The sequence below is a fragment of the Aulonocara sp. 'chitande type north' Nkhata Bay genome, linkage group LG5 (genome assembly GCF_057382095.1).
Source record: "Aulonocara sp. 'chitande type north' Nkhata Bay isolate Kocher_YH1m ecotype deep benthic linkage group LG5, A_spYH_male_GT1.1, whole genome shotgun sequence".
Classification (NCBI taxonomy): domain Eukaryota; kingdom Metazoa; phylum Chordata; class Actinopteri; order Cichliformes; family Cichlidae; genus Aulonocara; species Aulonocara sp. 'chitande type north' Nkhata Bay.
Genome location: NC_141348.1, coordinates 12,844,631 through 12,857,123, shown reverse-complemented (window position 1 = coordinate 12,857,123; position 12,493 = coordinate 12,844,631). Strand labels below are relative to the sequence as shown.

The following is a 12,493-nucleotide window of genomic DNA, read 5'->3' as shown; positions in this document are numbered from 1 at the left end:
TGTAATTTTCTTGAAATATTGTGATACAATTTTGAGGCTATATCAGCCACAGCTCATGTGAAGTACTCAATAACATGGGTTTGGAAAAATAATCTTTAAAAGATGACAGAAAATTATAAGATACATCAAAATGATGAAAGTGAAGCAAAGGTTGTAGTGTAAGGTAGTTTACTATAGTCTATCTTTTGGGATGTTGCTGTAATGACAGTTAATAGGATTTTGTCAAGCTTAATTAATTTTATTTCAAATGTAACCAAAGTCTTAATAAAGCAAAGAGTCAGGAGGAGCTCTTTCAGCTACTGACAGCGAGTGGCAGCAATAAAACCTGATCATGGTACATGAGAGAGCATCTGAACAAGCAACCAGCTGGGCAGTTATTTAAAAGGTGATTAGAACTAAGCCCTCGGATGGCAAACATGGGAGATTCAGTTTAAAACTTCTACAGTCATCCAAGTCAGCCTTGGAATTTTATATTTTCATTGAAGCTGATTTGGGGAAAAACTCAGGAATTAGTACAGGAAAATACAACAAAACCCTAGATTGTGTTCAAAAGCAGTGCTTTTTTTTAAACATTCAATGCTGGCATTTTTCTGCAGTATTTTATTTTTAAATCTTCTGTTTGGCAAGAAGCATATGGCCAAACTGGGTTTTGGCAAAGAATCTAACAAGTGTGTAAGGCCACTGTCAGTTAAGAAGGTCATTGGTTAAGATTGCGAAGGCATAAAAAAGAGATCTGGAAATTAATTTAAAGAAAGAAAAAGTAGTGGAAAGTATTTGTGCATTGTTATGGTTTACTTGCTTAAGACTTAAATTCCAGGCCAATAAATTCCTGCTCCACAATCAGTACATCACAGCCTGCATATACAACTAATTATCAGTTACTCACAAACAGCCTTCCTTAGTGTAGCCTAGCTCCAGTTAAGAAAAGAACAAAACTCACAGTCACACTAGGTCTCATTAACATCTAGCCACTTCTTATAAACTGAAGAGCACAATGAAGCAGGCGGGTGGCACAGAGATGTGTAAAGAACACACTAATAATATAACATACACATTGCCCATAGCCCACAAACAAAAACACAGTAAAGAGTAAAGCAAGCTGCTCATTTTGCGAGCAGTGTGGCAGCTGTTGACATTTGTCTGTGTAAAATGAGCTACAGCAGTCAGTTCATTATGGTACTCATCTTTATGTACGCCACTGGCCTCCTCTAAGAACTCCACTTTACTGCACGCTCGCGCTTAAGTACAAGCAGCTGCTGTGGTCCTTTTTCAGGTTTCTCAAATTTGCAATTTTCAGACGTAACACCTGCACTTTAGCATTTAGCCTGACCCAGACCGCACCTGTTGGTCACGCAACATCAAGCAACATGATGACTGTTTGATTTTTGTTCACTCAGCGTGCTCTAGTGCACTAAATCAGCGTATTATCAGAGTATGTTGTCTACATTAAATAGAACTATGTCATTCTCATTCTCGTAATTTTTCTGACCTGTTGACTTGATAGGTGGCAAGATCAAAATACCCTTAACCAGTTGTCAAAAATGACCATTTTAACCTGGCAGCTAGTTAAGAGTACTACATAGATTAGTATTAGAGAGAATGGAACCAAATCACACAATGTTTTGCCCTGGAAAATCTTCACTAACTTGATCTCCACTTTGCTGCAAAAAGGACACACTACTTATTAGATCAGTCTTTAATACTGTGGATTCCAACAAGGGTTTCAACGCCAAATACTCAAATACTTGCTTCCCTCAGTGACATGCAAATCAATAACTTTTATGTGAAAGGTGTTTTTTCTGGATTTTTGGTTGATATTCTGTCTCTCTCCATTAAAATATTAAAATGAAACAACCTTAAAAATGAGACATTGTTCATTTCTTTGTAAGCGAGTAAACTTACAAATTCAGCAGAAGATCAGATAATTATTTCTGCCATTGTACCAACAAGTAAATTATATGGGTCCTTAATTTTCTTCCTTTGACTGTGTTATCTATCTGCAACACTTACACGCCTACATCAGACAGTGATTCATGACACGTTGCTCCAGCAGCAACCTGGGTGGCTGAATAATGAAGCCAGTACAAAAAAAATGTCTTGGATGGCTCCAAAAGCGAGTCAACATCCAACTTCAGAGATTTAATCAGCAGTTTTGTTCTCCATAGTTAATTCCCCCTTTTATAATAACTATTCGGTACATGTTTTTCTAACTCACTCACTTGGCTTAAAATTAATTGTGTGTGACGACCACTATAACAGGCGGATGCTGATACAGCCTGCTGCAGTATGTCTGTGTTGTAGGTATGTCTGTGTGTGGCACTCTGTCATGATGCCCTCTGTGCCCTGTCGTGTGGGGGTGTGTTTGTCTGTTAATTCTGCTCAACTTCCACCAAGAATCGGGTGGAGCCACCTGGGCTTCAGTTAGCACACCTGTTCTCCATTGCTCTCTCTAGTGTTAAATCTGGATATCTCGTCACCATTCTTCACCAGATTGTCACTCGGTAGCACTAATAAGTCGTGGCTACTTGCATGCAAAACGTAATTTTACTTACTCATCCTGTCCACTTTGCAACACATCTATTCTTGGAGCATCAGCGTGCCACTTCTAGAAACAGTCTGTTTTATCTCTGTCTGTCTGTGGAGAGTCAAGGTCACCCATCTGAGAGCAGAATTTATAGAGAAATCTGGAAATGGACCAGTAAGTTGAGCTAGAGTTTTTAAAAAAAAATTTGGATGTACTTAACAGGGAGCCGCACTGGATCTGCCCATGGGCGGAAGGGAAGCATCTTTGGAAAACTAAGTTGTGAACTGACCTCGGAAAAAATAACTTGTGATTTTGTGGTCAACCTGTGGAAACTACCCAAAGAATAGACTGAACCTCAAACTTTGAAAGAAGTTTTGAGTATTCATCATTCTTTGCAACAATCTGACCAACTGTGGTACTAAATCATTCATGAACTCTTTACTCTTTGAAAGCCTTGTAGGAGTAACTCTTGAAGTTCTTTTCTGAGATGCGCAGTGTCTTTCAGATTTTAGACCTGGTTATTGAATAAAATGACTGGGCGTGCATTAGAAATAAGTGCGAGAGATCTCTGCCTGTGCAGCTACTCTTGGACAAACCTGGAAACAGTCCCCAAACCACATCTTTAGGGAGATATACTGAGGTGTCAAGACTTGCCATTGAGGGTACAGGGGAAGTTGTCAGATGTTGAATTTATGGGTGAAAGAGTTAAATCTGTTAACCTTTTTCAGTGTGTCTGCATTGTGTGTTATTTTCAAAGGACAAATGCACCCATACTCTTCATGCACCCTAATGTCAGCTGATAATTTAACAATTCACACTTTAAATAATGTTATTTCTTGCTCAAGCAAATCAAAATACCACGGTCACTAGGCTAAACTGAAGGCTGATATCACAAACTTCTGTGTGATGTCCCAGTGGCTATGCCAGTGTTTTATATACAGCCTCTGATTCTGCTTTAATTATGTAAAGTGAGATCAGGATGAAAAGGAAGACAGCCGTGATAAAGGTCCTTGGCTGAATTCATGCCCAGGACTTTGTAGTTACATAGTAACTAAAAAGTGCCCAAGAGCCACCTTAGCTCCTGCCTTGTGTGACATTTCAAGTTAAGTTAAAGTTGCTATCCACAGGCAAAACTGGAAAAGGTCTACAACTAGTAACTACCGCAGGCACTTTTCTCCACACGTTACTTGGAATGTGTTCTGTGAAATGCGCTCATTTACATTTGCTTTCCATGCATTGGCCTCGCTTTCATCCGCAGCGTGACAATGTTAATCAGCGTCATGGCATCAATGCATTTTATTTTTTTTCCCTTTCAATTTTCTCCATTGTGATTATACACATGCCACTGATAGCTAATCCTGAACCCAGTGAGGTGCAACAGTGTGCCACAGCTACTCAGTTAACAAGGTTATTGATTTTGGAAACCACCCTCGAAGTCTGGTTGCCCTTCAAAAAACACACTAATTGCTATTTATTGCTTACTTTCGATGTGGTATAATGACTGATAATACTCACAAGGTCCTGCATGCTTCTTAAAACAGTTCAACATTAGACTGAGTGTGCAGAGAAAGATACTTCAGTGGAAAAAAACACTACTTCAAGCAGACACTTCAGACTTCTGTTTCAAACACCAGGCCACCTGTGTCTGCTTGAGGAGGAGGAAAATGCAGAACCTCAGCAAGGAGATGAATTTCCTGGTGATGTGAGAGCTCCCCTGCTTTTCTTTGCTCTCTCTGTTGGATTTGAGCAAACCCAACAAGTCTGCCTCACATACACAATGCAGCCATCATTTATCCGCATGCCTCCAGCAAGACATCATAAATCTCCCCCCCAAAAAAACAAAAAAAAAAGAAAAGAAAAAAACCTCTTAGCTGCTTCACAACACAACACCCCAATAGAGTGGCATCCTCCTTGGCGCTCCCCTCCTCCCCTCATATTAATCTATCTGTGTGCACCGTGGGTCATCCATTAGCTGTCCTAGTTTCTGACTCCAACATTTACAGAAAAACCATGCTGGCAGGCCTGACAGGCAGTCAGCACAGCCTTGTAGTTCCAAGGTTCTTTTTGATTCCCGGGACCACCAGAGATGATGCAAATGCAGGATGGTTCACTCCGAATGAACCTTGCGATGATTAATTCATATGCGTGCCACTTCTTCCAAATGGCATTTCACCAGGGGGCTGTACATTAAACTCCACGGACCTCCCCACCAGCCTATCTGTGGGATGCGTGTAGCTGCAAGCGCTCATAGAGATCCATTCACCCCGTGCCCCCGTGATGTCACGACTGCCCACTCCATCGATACAGATTTATACCTGTGCACATATGAAGAAGGTATTGACATTTAAATCAAGCAGAAGGATTAGTGAGAGCAGACAGCTGCTACTTAAGATAGGCACTTATATCCATAAAAACTAGATGTGTTTTAGAGTTCAGGGCTAGGACTGGAATCTACACCTCTGAAGGGTGTCAGTTGTAGAATCCCCGCTGTGAGTAATGTGATAATGCCCATTTTCCTTGACGTGCACACACACACACACACACACACACACACACACACACACACACACACACACACGAAGGAGTGAGTGATACAATGTGATGGAAGGGGAAAATATTCATAGGTAGCACATGTCCCAGTATTCATGCCGTGTGGGCGCCACTAAGCAGAGTGGCATTCGTCACAGGAGGGTCCATTCTGAGCCTGATCACCAGCGCTTTGCATGTTCCGACGAAATTGCTTTCCAGCCAGCTGAAATTACAAACTGCTTATCAGGTGCATACTTCATATAGTGTTGGCAGAAGTGTGTGGATGACCCTATAATTCAGAACTCAGACACAGTTTAATAGCGAAAAAGCTCGCCCGTAATTTGTCTAGTTGACAAAGTCAGATTTTTGTTGGAAGCAAACCGTCTGGTAACCCCGCCCCCCCCTCATATAATACTAATTTGCAACCAGTTTATGCAAATACCTGGCTCCACAGAAGCTTTCATTATTTATTCATTAAAATAGTAAGAAAACTGTTCTATTGAACTTGACTAAAAGTCACAAATAACTAAACAAAGCAAAAAAGCCATCTTATAATGTATCCAATACATCTCTAACTAAGGCGTGTTTACTGTCCTTGTGGCTACGATTGGGGGTAATCTGTATAAACCGATATCTGCATAAAAAACCTGAGCATGTGTAAACACAAGAAAAATAAATTTAGTACCCGAAGCTTCCAAAATTCTGTTAGTAATTAATATCCAGTTCAAGAAGTATTGGTTTTGGTTGCATGCAGATAAACAGTCCATGAGAAAAGCAAAAGAAGAAAAGCTCAAAGGCAATCTCAAAACAACTGGCTATCCTCTCATGATGATTTTGTTTTTAAAGTGCTTTTCTAAAAATTTATTTTCATTTGTACATAATAATAAGAAATCCTGGACTGGATATCCCTCAGTAATGACCGTTACTCTGAGCCATCAGGACATTTTCAGTGGCTGCCCACATCATCTGACTGGGGAAATTATAAAGCTGAATGTAGTTACAATCTTTAAGTTTTAATCATATCAAACATGTTTTGTTTTTTGTTTGTTTGTTTTTTGACATTACCGACAGTGGTGTGACTTAAATTTGTTATACTTTCCCTTCAGAATCATCATCTCGTGCATGCCTGGACGGCTTCCAGTGCTACCGCTATTTTATTTAACACTCCCCTGGAAGCCCTTCACTGTGTCAAAGTGATCATTTTTCAATTTGATTTTTGTTTCAGGAAAAAAGAATGAAATTGCACAGAGGCAAATCTGGCTTGTACAGCTGGTTGCAAATGAAGATTGTGTCTTTTTCCCCCATAAAACTTTGGGTCATTGTGGCACAGTTGCACAAAAGTTCAGGTTCTTTTTGCAGTATTTTCTCCCCCAGTTGACTCAGGACATTACAGTAGAACTCTGTACTGTCAGTGTCATCCCGGGGGCTGAAATCATGGCGCACAACCTCGTGAATGTCGAAAGAAGGGAAAGCATACCCCTGGTCCCGCTCCTGCCTTCGGGCCTAGAAAGTGTGAACTCTTCAACAGAAAACTGCCAGAAAGCCGGCTGTCATCACCCAGCAATGATACCACCTAGAAAAGTCAGGTCAGTTTGAAGGAGACATTGATGTTTTTTCTCTGCTCGTAGCTTGAGATCTAAAGGGAAACTGCAGAGGTGCGAGTGCAAGTGCAAGGGGAGTTCCAGGGAGCAAGTAAAAATAAACAGTCTTGCTGAAAGCAGCCTGGAAGTGCATGAGAAGATGACCTTGAAGAGGAAATTTAAATCAGGTATTGTTTCTGACCTAATAAAGGCCAGTTCCCACAAGTGTTTGAATGCACCTCGTATTTACACCGATGGTGAATCAACCACTCATCTTCACATTCATAGGAAAGAGCATGGATGTGACATGGAAGACTGGATCAGCTGTATAGGTGCAAATATTGCAACAACATACTATATTAAAAAAACACAACATTTCTCATAGTAGCAGACAGGATTTCAACTCCTTGTAACTGTCTTTGTTTGGACAGCATGTTATGTACAATACACATGGAGCTCAACACTGACTCAAGCTGGACACACCTGCAAACATGTCCCTGTATGAATCATATAATAATGTTTTCATGAAACATACCGATGACCTAATTACCTCCATAAAGGAGATTGTGTTTTTGGTGGTGCTTGCATGTGTGTGTGTGTCTGTGTGTGTGTGTGTCTGTCTCATTCTGTCTGTAAACCCGATGACAAAAGGTTTTGAATGAACTTTGTCAGAGTATTAGTGGAATCTTTTTAACAATCCAATCAAATTTGGCACATCCATCAGAGTCTTTAAGGTCAACTTAACAATTCATTGGTGGAAAATTGACAAAAAAGCAATTTTTTTAAAACATAGAACCAATCATTCTTACAAGTATGGTGAATATTTTCAACATATAGAAAGTACTGTATAAATATTTGAAGTGACCTCATCCACACTCAATTGATTGATCTAAATGTCAGACAAATAATGCCATAGAGAGCTGTTTATTAAAGCTATGTTTCTTGCTGCTGTTGTTTGTATTGACAACATATTTAGAACGGAGATTCTAAATATCACATTACTTTGGACCCTCTGATCCCTTCTTCAAGGTAATATAAGGTCAAACTTTCATAAAATAGTTTTTATCTTTAAAACTCTGCTTACAATTCTAACATTTCAGGAATTGTATTGCTAAATGGAGATTCTAAATATGTCATTATAGTTTGCATCCAAATATCGTGTCACATTTAACCTCTGCCCTCACAACAAGCTCAGGTTATTCATATGCAGTTATTTACAAATCAGTACATACTATCCATTAACTACTACTAAATGTGTGTAATCAAAGTGAGCATCTGTCATGCTACCCTTATCTTATTTTTACTACAGTACTGCTTTCTTAAAGTAAGTTTAAAGAGAAGAGAGAAAACAAAATGAATATATACAAAATACTGCACTACTCCCTGAAAAGACTGGCATGGTGGAGGGTTGCACTGCATCAGCCGGAGTGAATGAACTAAGGCTGATGCCAAAGCAACAGCTAGCAGATTATATTAAAATGTAATTCAGCCCCCAGCAGTGTCCCTCCTTTTTTCAGCATCAGGTTTTTAGCGCAGGTGTCTTTTAACCAGTGTAAGGATTGCCCTGGATTATAGTGACAGACTTTCAACTGCAGATTGGGAGCAGTTAAAAAATATTCCTTTTTTCTCTTTGGGCCCTCCAGATGGCGGCTTATGCCTGAAAACGGGCCCTCTATCCACAAATATACAATTATATGGAAAATCTGTGATACACTTGGGCTCCCCTGAAAAATGAATCGCAGCACTATGCAAAAGATTTAGGCATTAAAGATGTTTCCATCACACGACACCATCCGGGAGGCATCTGATCGAGTTCACACTGACTCTGCAGCGAGACAACACATCAAAATATACAGTTGGCGTCATGAAGAAATCTCTTCAGCCACAAGAAGAACAAGGAGTCATACAACAGATGGTGTGGCCCCCACAGAGTCCCCATCTGAACATTGTGGTGTCAGTCTGAGATTACATGAAGAGGCAGAAAACTCACAGGGAGCTTAAATCCACAAAAGAACTGTGGCAAGTTCTCCGAGATGTAGTGAAAAATCTACTGGGAAAGAAAGTATAAGTTGGGGAGACTTTGTGCTGCTTGAAAAACAAAGGGGGAAAACAGTTTCAGATGATGATTGCTGGACAGCAACAAATCCAGAAATCCAGAAACTTGTTCATCAGTATTTTTGAAGAAGCAGCAGCTCAAATCATGTTTCCTACCTTGAGTGATCGATAGGCTAGTTATTTCAAACCTAACTCTGGGGCTATCATTGAAATGTTCTTGGAGTTACCACCACTGACTGAAGGCTCTGAAATTTTAATGAGTGTACCTTTAAGGTCTTGTTTAAATATTGAAGAAGTCAATGCTGACTTGAAGGACAAGACAGGACATGTTTGCTTAACTTATTTGACCAAAACCACAAACTTTTTCTTATCTTTTGTGGTTAGAACATAATGACATGCTGGGATCAAAAGGGAAAAGCATCTTCTCTGTGTTTTCTGGTCAATGCAAAACAAACATGCCTGTATAACATTTGAAAGTGACATTCCTTTGATTATCCTCTGTATGCTGGCCATCACTGTTTCCAGTCCTCATTTATGCGTGGACCTTTCAGTGGCCAGAATGAGTTGGAACAATGATCAAAGAAAAATCATTTTCTTTTTAGGTTAATACTGTCACGGCGGGGTGCGCCGATGTGTGCGGAAACAGGACCCAAAAGCAGATGATGACGAGGAATAGTAATGATTAACAGAAAAGTGAACCTTTATTGCGATGACGGCAGGAAATGAACCAAGAGACCAAAGCAAACAGGCAAAACACTAAGAAACAAAACACTGAACTGACAAAACACTAAGAAACAAAACACTAAAGGTACTAAGACCAAAAACTATAACTATGACCGAGGTGGAAAAATAAACAGGCTATGACTATGACTCTGGTGAGAATAAACAGACGAACTGACAATGGCATGAAGAAAACAAAAGGCTTAAATACAGACATGAGGTGATCAGGGGAAGTGGCGACACATGAGGAAACAGCTGACTGACATGAATCTAATGACAGGACCAGGAGGAGTGAAACTAAATACAATGACCAAAGAACACATGACACTGTCAGAATAAAACAGGAAACACTAAAACTAGACATGACAATACAAACTTAACATACCAAATACGTGATGAATAATGCAAGAACTCAAACAGAAAACCCAGGAACAATAACTGCCTAAACTAAAGGCAAATAGGAAATACCACAAAACTAACAACATCTCAAAAAATGAGAACAATACAAAGAAAGCTCAAAGTGCTGGGTCGGCGACCCAGCCTGTGACAAATACGAGGACATGGATATTGTTCCAAACAGACATTAAAAATGTGAATGCACATGCACAGAGGTTGTCTGAATAAAAGGAAGAGGAGACTGATTGACTTTGTGATGCTGTGGGAGTATTTTTCTCACATGGTTTTTGTCCTCTTGTCCCAGTAGAGGTAAGGGTCACTGCAAATCAATACAAAGTTTTTTGGAGTGATCATCTTTGTTATATGATGAAATTTTTGATAGAAAATGTTCTATCTTGATAGAAAAGGTCTATTTTAGGATAGCAATGTGTATCTGAGTGACTCATTGATTATGGTTTTCCTTTCTCACTTGTTGCACACACCAAATGGAAAAAATGTATGCGTCAGATACATGCACACTGATGAAAGTACTTTCCGAAGAGAGTGTGTGCAATCCAATAGATTCATAGCTAACAAGTGCATGAGTGCTCCCTTCCACACTTGCACGATGACAACTACCCAACATCCCCATTCACTCTATAAAAATAAAATGTTGCATTTACTCCACCCAGTTATGTCAACCGGTTCCACATAACTGGGTTAGTGAAATATAAAATGTATGATACACTTAATTTGAACAACAAATTTTAAGTACATCTGTCAAGCTTTGGCTAATTAAATGCAAATCACAAGAATGGTGTTGTATTAACTAAATATCATAATGTTGATCTAACTAACATGTTGACTTAAATTGACAACACTAAATAAAATCTACTCAACCAAAACAAGCCCTACTTACTCTATAAAATAAGATGTTGCATTTACTCCACCCAGTTATGTCAACCGGTTCCACACAACTGGGTTAGTGAAATCTAAAATGTATGACACATTTAATTTGAACAACAAATTTTAAGTACATCTGATAAATTGACTAACCCTAAACGAGCTCTACTGAAACTATAGGATTAAATTACTTACTCTATTTAAAGTAAATTGAATAAATCAAACACAATTTTATTCAGTTAACCCAACTTTAATAACACTTGGTGTAAAATGTGCTGAAGCAAACTTTGAGCTGTTCAAAATTCTAGATCAATGCCTTTTTCCTAAACAAAAATATCTTCACATATATGCAAGTGCATATTAAGTACAGGAAGACATAATGCAGAATGTTAAAATCAAGTTATTAAAACTGGAAAGTGTTGTGATTCCAACATTTTTAACATTAACATGACTTAATTTAAACTTGCTTCGGATACAATGGAAAACTCACAATACAGTCCTATAAACAACAAGTAGAAATGACTTTAGTGGCATTTTTGTCCATATTTAAAAAACCTTTTTTTCCCCAAAACTTAAAATGAAGTCCAAACTTAGGAGCAGTCTTGTTCAATGTAGCTGGATGGTGGTAAAAGTTCAACATGAACAAAGCATGCCAAAAAGTATGAGGCCTTGCAGAAGTTCTTGCGGAATTCAAACTGAACAGTTTATAAAGTGCAAGGAGATGGGTTTGAGAATCTTGTAACCAGTTCAGTGTCCTCTATAGTTCAGTGCAGGCTGTTTCACTCAAGCAGTTTGTTTTTCAGAACTTGCACATTCATGGATAGGTTGTTCCCATCCAACTCCATCAGCACCTTCTGAAGAAATTCAAATATGTATTTCAGGTGCTTTGGGTAGCTCAGATTTAGACTGTAGATTAGTCCAAGCAGGAGGGCACACCCCTTTGCCACATCACTAAGAGCTTTCAGCACAGTGTATCCTTCTATGATGACACCAATGTCCTCAGGTGTATCTGCAGAGTCTGCTCCTTCATGTCTGACAACACAGACTCCTAAAGTCAGCTGCTCCGTTTCTCTTCTTGCACTAAGATCCACATCCTTAAAATGAAAACAAAGGGGGGAAAAAGTTACTTGCATATAGATACATATGAACAAATGAGCCCACCTTCAATTTACTATCCCAAATTAAAAAAACCAAACAAACAAACAAACTGATCTTTCCCCTTTTCTAACTTACCAAGAATTCCTTGAACAGGTCATCTGGCTTTTTATTTAAGTAGACACAGATAGTTTTTAGGACGCATTCCCGTCGAACATCAATGCTGATATTCTGGTGGAGATAAGAACTCAATGTGAGACAAGATTTTGGTTCTTTTCCACCTCTTCCCAAACCAAAGTCAAAAATATTAACAGATGAGTGATTAGCGATGAGTAATTAAACAATGTTTGACAACTCACATTAGTGACATTCAGTGAGGTTAATGATTGGTTAGGCACTGACTCTTCTGAGTCAGATCAACAAATATATGAACACAAAACTAGAAGCTTTTCATTTTTGACAATACATGAAAGCTTTCACTTTTGCTTTAATCAATTCTAGACTGTTCAACAATATAATTATTAATTGTACCCCTAAAAATGTTAAAATGAAATAGAAGATTAGAACTCGGCAATATGGATTCAAAATCCTATCACAATATTTTCTGGTATTTATTACGATAACAAGAGTTACAATAAAAGATAACAGTAACCACAATCACATCTGAGCCACTTTTGTTGCATCTACTGATAGACAGAACTAGCTGACCAAC

At 38.9% G+C, this 12,493-nt stretch overlaps 1 protein-coding gene across 1 annotated transcript; it reads right to left on the bottom strand.

Annotated features, from left to right (window-relative positions):
* Window positions 1–10,369: 10,369 nt before the first annotated feature.
* Window positions 10,370–12,114, bottom strand: LOC147329938 (uncharacterized; the record flags this gene model as incomplete). Its single annotated transcript, XM_086290904.1, has 2 exons — window positions 10,370–11,780; window positions 11,920–12,114. Coding segments are annotated over 2 exons (510 nt in total), but the record flags the coding sequence as incomplete, so codon positions are not given.
* Between the last annotated feature and the right edge of the window lie 379 nt (window positions 12,115–12,493).